This window comes from Cryptotermes secundus, unplaced genomic scaffold, assembly GCF_002891405.2.
Source record: "Cryptotermes secundus unplaced genomic scaffold, Csec_1.0 scaffold1894, whole genome shotgun sequence".
In the NCBI taxonomy this organism is placed as follows: domain Eukaryota; kingdom Metazoa; phylum Arthropoda; class Insecta; order Blattodea; family Kalotermitidae; genus Cryptotermes; species Cryptotermes secundus.
The window spans coordinates 512,043-531,755 of NW_019718027.1; the positions used below are offsets into that span (position 1 = coordinate 512,043).

At 42.2% G+C, this 19,713-nt stretch overlaps 1 protein-coding gene across 14 annotated transcripts in view; it reads right to left on the bottom strand.

Annotated features, from left to right (window-relative positions):
- LOC111863799 overlaps positions 1–19,713 on the bottom strand; it is a 512,607-nt gene that overhangs the window by 191,848 nt on the left and 301,046 nt on the right. For 2 of the 14 annotated variants that reach the window (XM_033750994.1, XM_033751068.1), the window contains exon 1: positions 7,473–8,494. The exons of 6 other annotated variants lie outside the window; for them this stretch is intronic. In XM_033750994.1, the coding sequence (XP_033606885.1) occupies positions 7,473–7,547 (75 nt within the window). In that variant the 5' untranslated portion in view covers positions 7,548–8,494. Of the gene's footprint in view, positions 1–7,472; positions 8,495–19,713 lie in introns of those variants that run through there. 6 more of the 14 variants (XM_033750983.1, XM_033750961.1, XM_033751015.1 and 3 more) reach the window with 5 other exon arrangements.

Consider the following 19,713-nt stretch of genomic DNA (forward strand, 5'->3'; position numbering starts at 1 on the left):
TAGTTCGCTTGCGTACTCAAGCCAAGGAGTTTATAGTTAAATAGATGGTTCAGTTTATTATCAAATTTTTACCTTTTTTTTTATTGCTAGTGGGGTGGGACTAAGTCCCTTGTACTGCGGCCACTTCTGGCCTATTGTACCAGCCCCAGATGATAGGTGAGGGTGATTGTGGTGCAATTGGTGGAATGAAAATTGGCAAGGGAAACCGAAGTACTCTGAGGAAACGTGCCCCAGCGCCACTCTGTTCACCACAAATCCCACTTGACCAGACCCGGGATCGAACCCGGGCCGCCGCGGTGGGAATCCCTTTTACCTTTACTAGACTCTTATATTTGGGGTGGGGGATGCATCTTGTGCCTGTATTCAAAATGAGAAAACATCCATTGCAATGTCAAAGATGGTTCACCAGGAGAAACGCTTCTGCCTTTACCACTTTCTTCTGTCCTGAATCGTTTGGGAGAAACAGGGCAGTTCATACACCTGACACACCAGCATTCCTAATTTCAGAAACAGAAAAGATCAAAAATTCTCCTGGGCTTGTCTCCACACTACGACCCGACTGAGAGAATTGGTTGAGACAGAGAGAGACGGACGCTCGAGTGTTACACATGGCGTGCCAGTACAGAAAAAGCTGCACTGCAATCTGTGACGGCTCTTGGACTCACACACGTGCCATTTCTGTGGCCTTGAGAACACGCTTCGTTGCTATGGTTACTATGAAAATATATGAAGGTTATGCACCCACTGTCATGGTGCCAATGCCTCTCTACTAGATAAAATATTAGGAAGCACCGAATGGGATTTGAAACCATGCAGGCAACAACAAAATTAATTTTTCCATTGTTCTCTCCCGAAAAAAAAAACTATATTTCTTTACATTTTTGTATGACTCACCGTTTGGTGTTATAAGCCTCTGCATTCTGCCCACAGAATGTATTTGTGTCTCAAATGTTTGTCACAATAAACAGTTACTGCTGCTTGGTCTTTACAGCGGAGACGAAATGTTTCCTGTAAGCTAGGAACTGTTTTATAAATTTTATTCACACAAATTTTAAATTTCAAGATGAAGGAAGTTGCCGCACGACGTCCACATCAGTTGGGCTGGCACAGTCTGTCCACATGTTTCAACTCAGACTTCGGATGGATTTTAATTAATTTTCGTTAGGACATATTGCCATTGGAGGCTACCCCATTTCTCTGTCAGTGATACCGATATGGCGGGTGAACTTGTATGGTGGAGACTACACAAGCATCACTTAGTAGCGTCCTCGTGTCGGCAATAGCAACAAATATGCGAATAATATGCAAATTTTGTTGAGGCATTTCTTTCCGTAAAATGCAAGACAACGAAACGGTAGCTGCAAGGGATCTACAGTCAGCTTTTAGTCTGATAGCGATAACTACTCCACGACTGGAGTGACGCACGTGAAATGTGGCATGATCATATACCCTACACGTGCTGACAGATCTGGTATGAAACGTTAATGTTAATAATAATAATAATAATANCGGGGTATGTAGCACACATGGCGACAGAAAAGGAATCATATAGGATACTGTTGGGAAAGCCAGAAGGAAAGAGACCACTGGGAAGACCAAGGCGTAGGTGGGTGGACAATATTAAAATGGATTTTAGAGAGACAGGATGGGATGGTAAGGATTGGACTGATCTAGCTCAGGATAGGGACCAGTGGAGGGCTCTTGTTAACACGGTAATGTACCTTCAGGTCCCATAAAATGCTGGGAAATTCTTGAGTAGCTGCAGATTTGGCTTCTCCTCAAGAAGGGCTCAGCTCCTTAAGTAAGTAATATTATGGCCGCGCCATAGTTCAAGCGGTTAGTTGCTGGCTTCCCACCACGGCAGCCGGCGTTCGATCCCGGATATGGTCAAGTGGGATTTGTGGTGGACCAAGTGGCGCTGGGGCAGGTTTTCTCCGAGTACTTCGGTTTCCCCTGCCAATCTTCATTCCACAAGTTGCTCCACAATCACCTTCACCTATCATTTGGGGCTGGTACAGTAGGCCAAAAGTGGCCGCAGTACAAGGGACTTAGTCCCACCCCACTAGCAATAAAAAAAAATACCTATTCCAGGCCTTGCAACAAGCGATCAGCCCAAGGAGTCCTACCGAATGTCTAAGATCTAGGAAACCGAAGTGAAACGGGGAGTTTCATGGGGGTAGGCCCGAAGCCCATGGCTGTAGCGTCAAAGGCAAAAAAATAAATATTAGTATTCCAGTGCTCGATTTCTGGATGAGGCTTGGTGAAGGAGATCTTACAAATAAAGGAAATCAAATTACTAGGAGACGAGAAGGAAAAAAAAAAACTCCTGTTGAAAATTCGATGTTACATGACAGTTTGCAATGCAGTACGTTACCACAACATAGGGCATATAGCTTGCAGTGAAAATTTGCAAGTTACGTGTAGCATTTGCTAACACTAAATCTGTCCCTAAGACGTGAGGCACACAGCCCTAATTGCAAGGGACGCAGATGCGTTTCTTGCCGTGGCGGAGCTCATGCACACGAAGTCTGTCGGAACACTGTGCCTGTAGCTGGCGCTCCGCTAGATCGTGGGGCGATCGCAGAGAATGGCGTCCAAGCAGCCTAACATTGACGCAGTGCGGGCTGACAACTACAAGTACCACGGTCAACGCTCCGAGCCGCCAGACCCAATAGAAAACCCCGAGTCTTGAGCTCCGCCTAGAAAACATGAAACAGACGAGAGTCTTCTGGACTACAGGTCTCGAGTCACTCTATTGCCAGGGACACACATGAGTTGAGATTAATGCTTCCTCAACTGCACGGGTTATAGAGCCTACAATGGGTGGGTGACTACAGAACAAGAAGAAAAGCAGACGTGTGAGATTCAAGCATAAAGAAAATGGCCTTTTGGGGCGTGACGCCGTGCAAACTGGTTGAAAAGGCCAAACTATCTGAGAAATTTGCTGCCTCCACGTTCAGGGTAGAAGTATAACGCTTATTTATGCGAACCTCTGTAGGCCCACCTGAGAGACAAAATAAAAATTGAACTGCGAAAAAGGCATACAATTAGGAACGTCATGGCTTGTAATTTCTACCCTGGACTTTTAGGGTAGAACAAACTAAACTACGAAGAAAGAGGTAAGTGAGACACTTAGTACGCCTGTGCAAATAAAAATGTATATATGCTTCAGGAAACACGACGGGCCTACGGTATTTATATTTTTTATTGCTAGTGGGGTGGGACTAAGTCCCTTGTACTGCGGCCACTTCTGGCCTATTGTATCAGCCCCAGATGTTAGGTGAGGGTGATTGTGGAGCACTTGGTGGAATGAAAATTGGCAGGGGAAACCGAAGTACTCGGAGAAAACCTGCCCCAGCGCCACTTTGTTCACCACAAATCCAAGTTGACCATACCCGGGATCGAACCCGCCCGCCGCGGTGGGAAGCCAGCGACTAACCGCTTGAGCTATGGCGCGGCCTAATCCTACGTTAAGACACAATGTTGATGGAATAATGTGAAAGTGGATCTTCGTGAAATTGACAGGTCATATGAAGTCATGTGTCTCACGGCAAGATCCAATGTCCAGAATTTTGTCGCGACGGTGATGAACCTTTCAACGACAAGGAATTTCTTGACCTTTTGACCTGAGTTGACGTGTTACGAGGGACTGACAAAAACCTGTCCCAGTTCAGGCTTCCAGTGGAGTGTGGAAGGTTCTAATGTCATGTTGGCTGTACACTTGCATAAAATTAGAACCAACGCTCGAGAGGTTCTCATGTCATGTTGGCCTGTCGACCTGTACAAAATTATAAACCAACGCTCGTGAGGTCCTTATGTCATGTTGGCCTGTCCACTTGTATAAAATTAGAACCAAGGCTCAGGAGGTTCTAATGTCATGTTCGCCTGTCCGCCTGTACAAAATCATAACCATCGCTCGTGAGGTCCTAATGTCATGTTGGCCGGTCCACTTGTATAAAATTAGAACCAACACTCGGGAGGTTCTAATGTCATGTTCGCCTGTCCGCCTGTACAAAATCATAACCATCGCTCGTGAGGTCCTAATGTCATGTTGGCCGGTCCACTTGTATAAAGTCAGAACCAACGCTCGGGAGGTTCTAATGTCACGTTCGCCTGCCCACCTGAAATTAGAACCAACGCCGTGATGGTTCTACTGCAATGCCGACACATGGCTGCTATGTCTGTCCCTTCCCTCTTTAAATTCGTGAACTAGCTGACCGAGTTTCATGAAATGTGGTATGAAAGTTATGTCGGTGGCTGTCACGCTAAAGCTGCACTTTCTCATGTTTAGAAATCCTTAAGAATAACATGGCGGATGCTCGAACTTATGATACCACCGGCACTTAACCTTGGGTCCTAAAATCGTTTGCGGTAAGGGATCTTGGAAGAATATACACATGCCAATTTTCTGGTACTTTTTTCAATATACCTGTAAGATAATAACATGGCGGCCACGGAAAAGTGTTCTTTCCTTTGGTCTCATGTTGCTAAGTAATGAACCAAGGGTAAAGGAGCGTGAAATATGGTATACACATTATATTGCTGTGTATGTCCGATATACAAAATCTGAATGCACTATTTAAGTAACGGGTTCTTTACAAAATTTAAAATTACTGCTGCTACTACTACTACTGCTACTACTACTACTGCTGCTGCTAGTACTACTACTACTACTTCTTCTTCTTACTAAGGCCGGGCCATAGCTCAAGCGGTTAGTCGCTGGCTTCCCTCCACGGCAACCCTGGTTCGATCCAGGGTCTGGTCAAGTGGGATTTGTGGTGGACAAAGTGGCGCTGGGCGGGTTTTCTCCGAGTACTTCGGTTTCCCTGCCGATCTTCATTCCACCAATTGCTCCACAATCACCCTCATCTATCATCTGGGGCTGGTACAATAGGCCACAAGTGGCTGCAGTACAAGGGACTTAGTCCCAAGGCACTAGCAATAAAAAAAAACACTAATTACTTCTACTGCTGCTGCTACTACTGCTACTATTATCATCATTAATGGTGGTAGCAGAAGTATATAATAATGAAGCTGTTTTATTAGAAACTTATTTAACAGGAAGTTATTACAGTGATTGAGACTAGCTCTTTCTATCGGGCCCAACTGAGTAGGTCTACCCTGCCCCATCCACCTGAGGACGGAAACAGATCCAGTCTCCGAAACCTTGGGGTTTTTGTCTTATATATACCAGACGATGGATGAAGTCCAAAATTAGCCTAATAGCTCTGTACAGCATACACCATCGTCAGAATCCTTTCAAGTCTATTAACAAAACGTACGTCAACTTTTCAAAACAGACAATCAGTTTGGTGAATGAGACCTGAAAGGGGTAAATATAGGCTTAAATATGAGAACAGTGCAATACCCGTTGAAAATTAACGCACTTCATTCCAACGTTTTCGCAAGGTCCGCGTCCTGTGTGGGAGCAAGGAAACAGACATAGGCCTAGGCGCCTATATTGCGCTAGCTTTTATACAACACATTTATGTAACTTAATTATGTTACTGAATGACGCGTCGAGGCCGCCTGACTATTAACGCCATCTGCCAGACATTGTCAGTAACTACGTCATCTGGCCAGAAAGAAAATAATATACTAAACAGGCTCTTATATATATATTTTTGTAACCAAATTTCCGTCAGAAATAATAAGCTTTGACATCACACAGAGGGACTGAAACCAAACTCTCGCCCTCAGGTGCAACCCTACGCTTTGCGCCTATAGGCCTATACGCATTATACGTAATTTCAATGCGAATACTTGTAAACAGCCAGGCTCTTATCCGTGTAATAACAATGAAAAACTCGTCACCTCGTACAGGAATTCCTAACAGTTCTTTCTCTGTTTCACTCTGAATATTACGAGAATGAATTGACGATAACGTAATGAGGTAAGCTGATAAGGGGTAACACAGACCTAGCTACTTATACCTCCTAAAATATTTCACGGTGTACGAATCTCTCGTGCTCACTTATTTACAGTCTGTGTGTTCTCTAACTTCCATTGGTTGACTTGGCTAGAAAACTCACAGCAAAACTAATATGGAAACATCACGCAAACCTCTAAAATTCTGATGCTCCAACAAAGTCATACTGTAAGGGATTCCGACTTAAACAGTGAAGGCAAGGTAGCACCACTCCCGCACGCACAATTCTGTAACACTTTCAATATCGCCATGCAAATCCCAAAAAATAGCTATATTTTTATGCTGTTTTGAACCTGTATGTCATACAAGCTTGCCCTCATGGTGTATTATACCCATGAAAATATTCGGTCCCTTAATTAGATCAGAAAAGAATTAGCTGGCCTTGTGACAGATTGTACGAGCCTATTCCCTTTGCTATATTTATTATGCAACCGGCACATCTGAATTAAAATGTTGCAACCTACCGGCCGATACAGCTACCGTATTCTGGGGGCCACTGACGCAAAAGTGTCCGGCGAGGTCACCGTATTGAACAGAAATTTCATAACAAGCATCCATATTAAAACGAAAACACGGAAATACGTACTCTCTTCAGCCGCACAAGCTTTTCGTTCGATATCTTTATATTGTGTATGCAGGTAACTTCCTCCATAGTCGTGTCACACGCTACTGAACACTGCGAAACAGAGTTCAGGCCTACACTACGGCCTATCTGTTGCTTCAATATTCAGACACTCTGCATTTTGCTCACACGGCGTATGTATGTTTATCATATGATTCCCGATATAAACGACTGCTCACCTTACAGGACACGCACTGTGCTTACCGAGAGGTAGGAACGGAAATTTCTTATGAGTTTGAAGCTCTAATTGCACAGAATACCACACAGAGCTAACCTAGTTGGGTATGCGAACAGAAGTGATGGCGCGTTTGCCTTCCAAATACCGGACTTACTACTTTTATTGATCACATGAATCTGAACACGATATGGGCAGCGTTTATCTCGAACTCCTTATCAACACCTGCTCTAACGCTCAATACATCTCCACTTCGCCCACAACATAACCTTATGGGTTTTGTCTGGCTATGGGAATAAATACACATTTTCCTAATCACAATTAACTGGCTAAATCGGCTGTAGAGTTTATCAAACGCAGACTGCAGCGTGAACTCCCAAACGCTGCCTAAGTTTAGAGGTCCTTCATGCCACTATATCGTAACGGAAGTGACCTTTCGCACTAACTTCCCCCCAGTTCCACAATCGTATGGACTACGGGCTCCATTACGCTCCGCCAAACATACGTTGAGTGTGGGCAGCCTCGCTTCTAAAAACTCGCTAACTGCGACTAACTAAACTAGTGCCCTAGGCGATGGATCAGCAATTCCAAGTGCCTAATTTAATTCTATACGACTGATAAGACTCTCTGGGTTAACTGATGTGGGCTAGTACAGTCAACCATTACAAAAGGGGGGTGAAGGGAGGGGATGCTGAGATCAATACTTAGGCCCGCTCGTAGCGCCTCCGTCCGGCCACACCACTTACCAGGATCCAGCATCCTTGAAAATCTCCTTCATACGGCTGCGGACCTATCCCGAAATGCTTACACACGTCACACATACTGCTCCAGCATACATTTTCCCGCCTTCACTTATCTTGTGGTCCGCCATCTTTTCCATTAATTTTCAAAACAGATCGGAATATATTTCGTAACTTATTTTTAAGATCTTGATTCCACACACAACACAAACCTATGTCTGTACCTCACTATCTGATCCAAACATTTTCCTTTTCACTGAAAAACACACACACTTTCATCTTGACCGTGGGGAACTCACAAACTGCGCTGTTACTTCATCTGGTGCAACCAAATATACACTAAAATTGGTTATTAAAACAGGCACACGGAACAATTTGAAACTGCCAATCGTCGCCTGCAGGCCCAACCGTCAAATGCGGTACTGGACCAGACCTGAGCACTCGAAAAGAAATAACAAAAAAAAAAACTGTACAGCGAGAACAAAACACAAAGCCGCTGTTCACACGTCCTTCCTTCGTACAGGATGGCTTCGGACTCGGCTCCTACCGCTCGGCGTCGGCGCAAAGAGATGGTCCGTTAAAAAACAGTCAAAGAAGCGCGCAACGATTGCAGCGTCGCCCTGGCGGACAACAGCTAAACCATCAATGCCATTCAAAGCTCCACCTCCTTTGGTGGGTAGGCGTGGCTTCCTACTGCATGGAACACTCGGGGTGGAGCTTCTGACATATCACCATGGGTGGAGTTTCATTTTCGAACCCAACCATAGAATGAAAAGGGGGTAAAAGGATTAGAAAAACATAAAATGAAATAAAAGGCACTTACTGTGGCCAGGAATGAAAGAAAAAAGTTCACTGGTATTGGGTGTAGGAACTGGAAACCTTGAAACGTCCGCTAAGATTGAGAAGTCTGAAAACAAGGAGCTGCTGCTCACTGCCAACCACACCACGCGGGATGCTGTCCGAGAAGTGAAAAAAATATCAAAGGGGTATCCCGCTAGAATGCGCGCGCAACCAACTTCAACCGCCGGTCCCGCGCAAACATTTTGAAAATTATTATGAGACAAAACGGACACTCTCATGTGATCCTGCCCCACCCGATGCAATGTGAAATTCTTCTGTAATCATCGCAACGTTTTAAACAAGCCTGAAAAGCTAGCACACCTATTCAGGACCTACTTGTCCCACAAGTTGAGACAAAGGATTAACTCGAGTCGTAAACTCTGTGTAAATTATTCCTGGAATATTACGAAATATTTCAAACCAAATAAAGAAGTAAGGAATGGAGTGCCTGGGCAATACAAACGGCAAGTTTATACGGTTAAGTTAAGTTCATTCAAACTCTGCACCATGTAAATAATTCTTATAAGTTTCTTGCATTTATGTCCTTAGTTTAATGACTCGTGTTTAGGGTAAATTAAAACACTATTTACTAAGCATAGGAGATATAAAATACAGTATGTAGGCTAGACCGACTGAGGGAAATAATAAATACTGGGTTATGGACACCGTATTGTATGCAGACTGCTAAGTTGGTTGTGTTCCCTATACACGTTGAACTATGACACGACGTCATAATCCCAAAGGCTACAGTTTCACTGGCATGAACCCTTAGTAATTTGACGAGCATTTTGCATAGGACTTTCTGTAGCGGACACTAACAATTTATACCCCTTCACTCATAATAACAGCAAGCTCAATGAGTTTCGACTTTTGCACTGCTCGAAAACGATGCGCTTCAGCAGATTAGCCTCGTTTTTGTTTTATGTGACAAATCTTATGTAACTCGTCCAGAATTGCTCTCCTACCTCAAAGAAAACACAGGATATCAGTCAACTGAATGAAGAAATCATCAAATAACAGTCATATAACAACTGAGCTCCTACTGCACAGAAAACATACTTCGTTACCACTACAAAGACAAATCAATTACAGATCTTTAGAGAAAAATGAAGTCGCTGTTTGTTCTGATAATGATGTGGAACACGGCTAAGCGTAGAGCTGTTTGAATGTTATGGAAAGTGGTAGGGCTCATGCACATATTTACTGTGCTTTAAAAGCATAAGGTCCACTCCTTACATACATTTTTTATTTATCATTTATCAGCAATCTGAATTTGCATTCTATGAGCTAATTTGCTGTCATGTACAATAATTATTCTATTGTACTAAGTTGGCTTGAAGAGCTGTAATCCATCGATTACGCCTCAGTTTTCCTGGAGATCGTTTGGCCAAGTTCGTCTTAGTCTTCTGTATTGTGTAGGTTGAAGGAGAGCTTCTATTGCGTTGTTGGGGTGAGATTCCAGTTTCTGATAATGTTTTTGGATTCTGTCTGTGATTACGGTTCTTACATATGGGATCTTGAGGTCGGTGTGAAGAGTTTGGTTTGACACGTACCAAGGTGCGTCAACTATGGCTCTAAGTATTTTGGATTGACTTCGCTGGATGATTTCTATGTTGGACTTGCTGGCGCATCCCCANGATTTAGACGTACTGAGGGGCAGTTGCCTTTCCTGAGAGTAAAAGTCACATGCGCCGATTTGCTTTCATTCACTTTGATTTTCCATCGGTGTAGCCATTTCTCCATCAGATTCAGATGTTCTTGTAAATTAGATGAACCAATTACCGGGTCTTCTGACGTAGCGAAAATTGCTGTGTCGTCTGCGAACGTACCTATTTTTGTTAATTCGGTGGTCGGTATATCTGAGGTGTACAGCACGTAGAGGAGTGGACCCAAGATACTGCCCTGAGGAACTCCTGATTGTATGTTTCTTCGGTTGGATACTTCAGCGTTGATTTTTATTTCGAATTCTCTGTCTGTTAGGTACGACTGCAGTATTGCGAAATATTTGGCCGGTTGAATTCTTCTGATTTTGTAAAGCAGGCCTGGATGCCAAACTTTGTCAAATGCTACGTCGAGGAAGGCAGCAGTGCAGTATTGTTTGTTTTCCATAGCTTGGTTGATTATATTAGCTATTCGGAGGCATTGTTGTACTGTGGAAAAGCATAAGGAAACCGTAAAAGCAGCAGACACGATTACTGCAATCAAGCCAAGCTCCACACAAGAGGCAACTGGAACTGAAATTTGTTTAGGAATTTTATGCTGACGTCAGTACAACTCGAAATGCTACTTGATTTGTATCTACAGATAACCGAGCAATTTGTCGTACAAATGAAAGGGCAGTTACGGGTTCTGATCGCCCCCCCCCCTTCTTAATGGCCGGTCACTGGGCCATGACCATTTTTAGCCTACTTTCCTCATTTTGAATAAGAAGTTATGGGAAGAACTAATCTTCTACTTTCCTTAGATACGACACGCACCGCATAGAAAACAACGCGTCTAAGAATTCCTCTATTGTCGCGTGCCGCGGTAACGTTTATAGAAAGCCGTTGCGCCATAGGTCAAGCGGCTAGTCGCTGGCTTCCCACCGAGGTGGTCCGATTTCGATCCCGGGTATGGTCAAGTGGAATTTGTGGTGGACAAAGTGGCGCTGGGGCAGGTTTTCTCCGAGTACTTCGGTTTCCTCTGCCAATCTTCATTCCACCAATTGCTCCACAATGACCCTCACCTATCATCTGGGGCTGGTAAAATAGGCCAGAAGTGGCCGCAGTACAAGGGACTTAGTCCCATCCCACTAGCAATAAAAAAAGCCGTTACCTAGCAACGATAGAGGTATGAGGTACGCCGTTGCAATGGGCTGAGGTGCCATAGAGTTTCATAACGATTGGTTCAAGCATTCAAAACTGATGTGTGGGGAGGACACCCAGAACGGAAGGAGAACGTTGAAACCTACATTAGAGAAGGAGGCTAAAAATGTGTCTCTATCTGTATTGACATTACCGTTGCTAGGCAACAGCTCGGTAAACATGTTCCCGCGGCAAAGAATACACAAGAAACACTAGAAGATTTGTTAAATGCTTCGTTTTCTATGTGATTGTTTTCGTATCAAAGAAGTAAGTGATTAGCTCTTCCCAGAACTTCCTGTTCTCTTCTGGGTTACGACGCCGTGTAATTTTGCGCCGTTTCTGGTTACCAAACTTACCAGCTTGCACCCGCCATCTTAAAAAAAAGTGTAACTCTGTATGTAGTCTTCTTCAAGTTTGTAGTATGAAGTCTGTTTACGTGAGACACGTCGTCCACTGCAGAGAAACGTCTGAAAGAGATGCTGAACGTCCACAAAGGCAGTCAAGTTTAGACAGGAAAGATTCCATGGTGAAGAAGTGAAAATAACTGTAAGTAGCACAGATGTTTTCTGAATCTGTGTAATTTCGTTTTAAATCAAGTACTCCAAATGAAATTCTAAATAACTTACAATGTTTATCCATTTTGCTAACAAATGAACTGAAAACTTTGCGCGCGTGCTTGCGCGTGTTTATATGCGTTCATAAAATTCATATCTTGGAAGAAAACATGTTGGGATATAATTTATAAATCCTTTGTTACAGGCGTCACGCGGCTGGTAGTCCTCTTTATGACATTATAAGAGCACAATGAATAAAAGGATGTGGAGATGTCCGTCATTGTTAATTCTCACCTTAAGGGGAAAATATCAAGACTGGGTGCTCGTAAATTGGCGACCCAGAAGGAAATGACATTGCCGTGAAGTGGAACGGGATAGGCGAGTCATGTAGCATGCATAGAAAGACATGAAAAATGCATAGAGCATTTTATTCCGGAAACTTGAGAATGAGAGATCATTTGAAGAAATGATATTAAGAAATCTTAAAGAAAATTAATTTTAAGAATGTGCAATGGGTTCATCTGGCTTGGGATACGTTCGAGGGGCGATCTCCTGTAAACATGGTACACAGTGAACCTTCAGGTTCCACGGAAGAAGTGGACTATGTGGGTTGCTATGAGGCGCTTAAAGCGGACTTCAGCCCATGGATGTAGCTGGGTTTAGCTGTAAAATTGGGCCTACTTCTGTTAACTGGGAAGAACTTACACACAACTAGACCTGTAATGAAAAATAAAATTAATTTTAAATTCCAGGGACATCACAGCCCTGAATCATCTTCATCACAGTCTGCGTGTTCGGCAGCAATTCGAATCCGTCCACCCATTTCGAACTCTACGTTTGACTGACCATGCCTAGGCCTGCAGGTCTACACACAGTGAGCCCGCCGGACGCGTTCCTGGACATTCCACAGCACTGACATTGCAGTCTCCAACTGTCCGCGTACATATAGGATCTAGGTCTACAGACGCCCCTAGAAGGCACTCAGAATGGGACGCATTTAGAAAGCTCTAGTGCCGTTTCGATGAAGATGGAATTTCTTTTCTCTCTGTCAAAAACTTGCCGGCCGACTATCTTGTTCACGACGCACGCGGGTAATTGAAGGTGTCCTTTACTTCGTTCTTGAATTAGCGCCTTTCATTTGCGGAGTTTGCACGTAAAATTTCTGGCCCATCTAGAATCCTGAAAATTACATTAATGTAGCTCTCACCACCCTAGACAATATATCTGTCTCTCTGTCTTTCTTTTTGTTTATCCATCCGTCTATCTATCTATCGATCCAACCATCCATCTATCTGTCTGTCTATATATATATCTGTGGCTCTACAGCCCTTTTGTTGGACTTCGGCCGCGTTTTTAGTTTCTTAATCCTATACACAGTCGGCAGTATTCCCTGCACGGGGGAACAGCCCGTCGCAAGGTCGCAACCTAAACACAGATGTTCATGTCTTTAGTGGGATCCCAGTGTCCGGGCGGGCGAAGACAGTTCATGCCCTAGCCCGCGAGGCCGGATTGTGATCGGCAGTGTGGGCACTATGCATGTCGCAAATAAGTTTAGTGCCTATTCACTTTATGTCGCAAATCGGTGTGTGCATTATGCACATAAACAGTTAGTTAGGTGTAGGTTTAAGATTTATGTTGCTAATCACTCTTTGCCTTTTAGATTAATATTCATTGTTTATCAATATAAATTCTACAGACTTTCATTTGAGGCATGTGGTCAATCGCCGTTTGCCCTACATTTTAATTTCTGGTTGTAAAACTATTTATATCCTCAATTATTTACTTTATGTCGCAAATAAGTGTATGTCATACATTATTAAATATGCGTTGTTTATCAGTGGCGGCTCTACATCATACTGTGGAGGCCCTCCCTACTGAGAGGGGCCATATGTTTTGAGATGTGCCGTGTAGCAAATAAGTGCAGGTCCCCGCTGTTTAGTCCTGCACACTAGTATCGCTCTGTAGTTGCTTGTTTAATAACTTCGCCATTATCGAGACTGTACAGCGGCCTGCCAGTAGTTCATTTTAAGCACTGAGCTTTTTTTATTATAGAATGTGGCCCGCTTCAATGGTGAATTCATTTATTTTGCTTTTTCTTTCAGATTATTTTGGGGTGGGGATTCATGGGCCAAAATTTAAATAAGTTTTGCTACCCGTCCTCTAGCTTATCTATAGCTATTGATTGGTATCGGGTGACGCAGAGCGTCTCGAACCAAATGCTCTGCGTTCGTTAGCTGCTGCCAAGGAACTGGACATTTCCGAGCATTTTGCTGCTCAAGTTCAATAAACCGAAGTGTCCATGACACGTGTGTTCCTCAGTAACTGCACCAAAGCCAAGAAACTCTTGTATACAGGCGGAAAACAGTATTTAATAAGTCACAGAAATGTGTTCATTCGCTCCAAGAATTTCAGGATCGCTGTTGGCCATCAACTGGAATAAAAAACAATTTTCCTCTTGCATATTTCAAGTAAAACGATTTATATTATGCCTAAAGTGTAAGGAAGAATGGGTTTACTGTGCCACGTCGCTTTACGGACGTTACTGACCGGGGTTCTAGCGTATGATGATTGCAACCGTTCCGCAAGGAGCGACATCGCAGCTCTTTCCTTCTCTAGCGAGTGGACCTTGCAATCTGTGTCAGGAGCAGGGATAGCGACTGGCTACGGGCTTGATGAACGAGGCCTAGGATTTCGAGTCCCGGTAGATTCACGAATTTTCGGTTTTCCACGTCATCCAGACCGGCTCTTGGGCCCACCCAGCGTCCTATCCAATGGATACCGGGGACTCTTTCCCTGGGGTAAAGTGGCAGGGGCGTGAAGCTGACCACTCACCTCCAGTTAGTGCCGAGGTCAAGAAAACGTGGATCTATACATCGACTCCACCATACGCCTTCATGGTGTAGTGTTTATTAGTTCAGTACAGGAGCCAACTTTACCTTCTATATTTGTGTCAAAATGTAGAAGCGATGTATTTCAAGGGAAATTCAAAGACGTGTACTTGTTAGGACAGTGGGCAATAAAATTGTTTGCCCCATATTCAGCAAGAGTAAGTAACTGCCTGAATAATACAATTTACGTCACCATTACCGAAACTTTATGTAAACATAAAGAAGACAAATTACAGAATGTCAAGCCTGATCTGCGCAGAACGTGTTCACTGTTGCTACTAAATAAAACGAAGCAGCAGTTCTTGCAACACTTGCTATTTCAAAAATTATTACAAAAATATCAAGACCATTTACGTACGGATTGCGAGGACGTGAGGAAGAAATGCTTTGTTCCAAAGAAAAACTTTTTAAAGTCACTAGTCTCACTGCGAATACAGCAGCTGATTGTGTCAACGATTTGGCAGATGTAGTCAGCTCAAAGAAGAGATAAAGATTTTGTAACGTATTTGGTTACACCTGATGACGCTGCTTTTGTTGCAGGAGTCAATAAGGACTTTCAGTCAGTGTTGAGACATCTGGATTTGGTTCCTATGGAAGGAACGACAGATGCTGGTGAACTGTTTCCGAAATGGTGGCTCTTTTTAGCAAATATTAACTTTCTTGGGACAAAATTTTTGGTTCCCTATTGATGAGGCTCCGGCTGTGATTGGCAGAAGTAATTGTATTGCAAAAAAAGACAAAAAATGAAAGAATTCGAGGGAACTTCTTTCTTTAGCCTCCACTGGATTCTTCATCAATGAGCGCTGTGTGAATAAAGTTTGAAGATAACTCATTCATTGATTTCTGTTGTTAAAACTGTAAATTTATTCGTTCAAATGCCCTTCAGCGTTGTGAAATCGTGTAGTAGCGGGGGGAACAGAAACTGAACTCTGTGAGGTCGATATGTCGTGGACGCGTTCCGCAAAGGTTTTCTTGTTTATTGAAGGAGATCAGGTTATTCATGGAAAAGGAAAACCAAAAAAATCTAATAGCTGAATAGGGTATGTGCATATATTGTACATGACAGGCCACTAGAATATCTTAACAAAGAGCTACAAGCCATACATAAATCCATTATAGCGATGTCTGACAGAATCAGGGCTTCCAAGTTTCAATTGTGAGATATTCCGTTAAAAGCGTAGAATCATTTTCACACTTGAATTTCCTACTCCTATGAACTGCTTTCCTGCAGAATATTTTATTAGAATTTTCTGCTACGAGAGGGCCTATTAGAACGGTTCCAGGATTTCAAAATTATGAAGCCAGGATTTATGTTCGTTGCTCTTCCTTTTAATTTGAACATTTAGAAGGTTCCATAAAATTTACAAACGGAATTAGTCAATTTGCACTGTAATATTAACCTAAACTGAATGTTTTCTGAAAAAAAATGACAAGATATTTGTACTTAATTACAAAAAAAAAATTCTCTACTAAGGTATTTTTAGGTTAAGAATGACTGAAATGGGAGGCATCACGCATGCGTGTGAACATCATTTCCCCTTGTAAAGAATAATAAAACGAAAAGCCAATCTTGGTTGACAGACGAACGGTTTCCAGCCTCCACCCGCTTTGCTACGGTGAGCTTTCGCCACAAAAATATTAAGAATGTTAACTTCGCAAAAAAACAGCGTCACTATTTCTTCTAGCGGGTTATTTAGAACGCTACCAGTACTTAAAATCATTTTGCGTCGTAGGATGATAAATTCATAATGAACGGACTGAAGATATCCACGGGAAATATTATTCTGGACAGATGGTAGGCCCTGCTAACATTCCAACTGAAAACATCATCGCCAATACAATTCAAGAACATTGTCGCCACACCAATAATTCGATTCGTGACATTTAACGAGACAAAATATGTTTGGACGTAGAACCATCCTTTCGGGGCACTGGTAATTATGCGTACCGTTTCCTGTAATGTTAAGTAAGAGTAGACTTTATTTGTGTGGGGCGTCACTAAAAATAGTGATATGTGTTTTCTGGGGAGGGTAATAACTAACTTTTCAAATATTGTTTAAGCAGCTTCGTCCTGCAATAAGGTAAACTCTGTTATACAGCATGAAGTATGAATGCCATAGAGTCTCGATACGAACAGCGACACCACCATCAGCAGTAGTCTACGCCGAACCAATGCACAGGTAGAACACGCCCAGACAAAAAATATACGTCATATTTTGTGCTCATATAGTGAAACATAACGGAATTTGCACACCCAATACGTCACAGAAACTTGCCTCTGGGCTCCACGCCTCGGGTTACTACGTAGAAAACTTCAAACAGAGATCTCCAAATGACATACTTACTTACTTACTCATGGACCTGAGTCCTTCTGGACGAGCCGCCAATTCTGCAGCTACTCAAGAATTTCCCAGTATTTTATGGAACCTGAAGGTTCATTACCGTGTTCACAAGAGCCCTTCACTGGTCACTATCCTCACCCAGATCAATCCATATCAATACCATCCCATCCTGTCTCTCTAAGATCCATTTTAATATTGTCCACCCACCTATGCCTTGGTCTTCCCAGTGGTCTCTTTCCTTCTGGCTTTCCCACCAATATCCTATATACATTTCTCGTCTCCCCATTCGTGCTACATGCCCTGCCCACCTCATCCTCCTTTACTTGATCATTCTAATTATACTTGGAAAAGAGTACAAGTTATGAAACTCCTCATTATGTAGTTTTCTCCAACCTCCTGTCACTTCATCTCTCTTCGGCCCAAATATTCTCCTCAACACCCTGTCTATGTTCCTCCCTTAATGCCAGGGACCAAGTTTCACACCCATACAGAACAACAGGCAAAATTGTAGTTTTGTATATTCTAATTTTTATGTTTTTGGACAGCAGACGAGAAGACAAAAGGTTCTGGACTGAATGGTAGCAGGCATTACCCGAGTTCAGTCTCCTCTTAATTTCCTCCTGAATCAGGTTTCGATCTGTTATTGTTGTTCCTAAATATCTGAACTGTGCCACATTTTCAAAACATCTCTTTCATATCTTCATGTCATGATTTTTCCCTGCAATTTGGTGACGAGACAGCAACATATACTTAGTTTTCTCTGTGTTTACTTCTAGACCAACCTCCTTACTTGCGACAATTAAAGTTTGTGTTTTTTCTTAATGTTATCTATATTATCACCCAGTAGATTCACATCGTCAGCATAGACCAGCAGCTGAGATGTCCCATTTAATTTCAGTCCCACCTGGTTTCCCTGGACATTCCTAATGGCATATTCTAAGGCAAAGTTGAAAAGGAGTGGCGATAAAGCATCTCCTTGTTTTAGACCATTCTGGATAAGAAATTTATCAGACAAATGTTTATCTACACGGACTTTACTATACGTTTCGTTTAAACACATTTTAATCAGCCTACTAGTTTCATGGGTATCCCAAACTTTATCAGAATATTGTACAATACTTCCCTCCTAACTGAATCATAGTCATTCTTGAAGTCTACGAATAGCTGATGTACCTCATATTTTCTCTCCAATATCTGACGAATGCAAAAGATCTGATCTGTAGTTGATCTGTTACGACGAAACCCACGCTGATGATACCCAATAATTTCATCTATGTGTATTGGATAAAATTTTGTATGAAGTTGATAGCAGTGATATACCCCGATAATTACTACAGTCAGTTTTATCGCCCTTCTTGTGAACCGGTACAGTAATAGACTCCTTCCACTGATCAGGCAATTTTTCCTTATGTCAAATAGAGGACAAATGACATAACATGCCCAATTCTACACTGCAGCACTGGAGCCTTACAATTAATTTTGCATACATATTTTTTAACCTTCCATACATAATACATATTTTTAAATATTTTAACTATTTTTAATATTTCCGTAATATATTCAACACTTATCTCACTTAAAATAAAAATAACTTGACACATGGCATGTATTTCATTTTTATATTTTATCTTATTTTGCAATTCTTACAAACTCGAGGCAAATTTTCTGTTAGTATACAACACGACACGTTGCACTGGTATGGATCCGTGTCGGTAGTTCAGTAACTGTACGTATTCCTATATACAACTGCCTGATGATGGCCTTGTACGGCCGCATCATATAGCAGAAATAAAAGGTCTAACTGTAAGAAATTAAAAACGAGTATATTTGTTGTGTGGCGGTTAGCTTAATTCCTATATATACGTGTGTGTGTGTTAATTTAGAAACCAAAATATTGTCTTTATATCCGACAACATAAAAACTTATATATGTAAAATATATAATAATAATAATAATTATAATATTATTATTATTATTATTATTATTATTATTAATAGTAATAGCACATCGACAAATATTTCAGTCCCTTAAATGATCTTCGCCGCTCACGGTAGTAGCCGCGCGGTCTAATGGGCTGAAAGAGCCATTGAAAAAAAAATCATCTTCAAATGATCGAACTTTATAAATAAAATGTGAAGTTACAAAAATTGTAATAATCATAAAATTCAGTGTGAACTGCATCAAATTCTACAATGCAGTTATTAACATGACATTTTTGTTAATATTACTTATAATAAAAAAATTAAAATTTTGACATCTTTTGTTGCAATTCCATTACCACCGATGCATGCACAATGCAATATACAATTTCATGCGAGTGATTTTCTTGTGTAACGGACATAAATACAATTAAAATTATATTAGTGCACAAAAAGGTGGAAACAGTTAAATCCCGTTAAGGCAGCATGCATTCAAGGGGCCAGAGAGCACACGCTGCTGGTGGTTACGCAACGCGAACCTGTGCAACAGATATCTCCCAAGTCGGATGCGGTTCCTGAGAAGTGGCAAAGGCTCTACGAGATTAGATAATGTGAGAAGGGCAGATGCAGGGAGGAGCTATACTAGGCCTGAATGAAGCGATCAGACGTAGAACCAGAGAATGCAGTTAGAAAGACACGCGTATGAAGAGGAATAATATAAGTTAGTTTATTTGTACGTCTAAAAACCAAAAGATCGCTTTGCAAGTTCTTCCACATATAGATGGAGTACCATTAGTTTCCTGAAGGTACCGCCTCTGCTTAGCTCTTTAGGGAGATGCTTCCGCATACAGATGGAATACC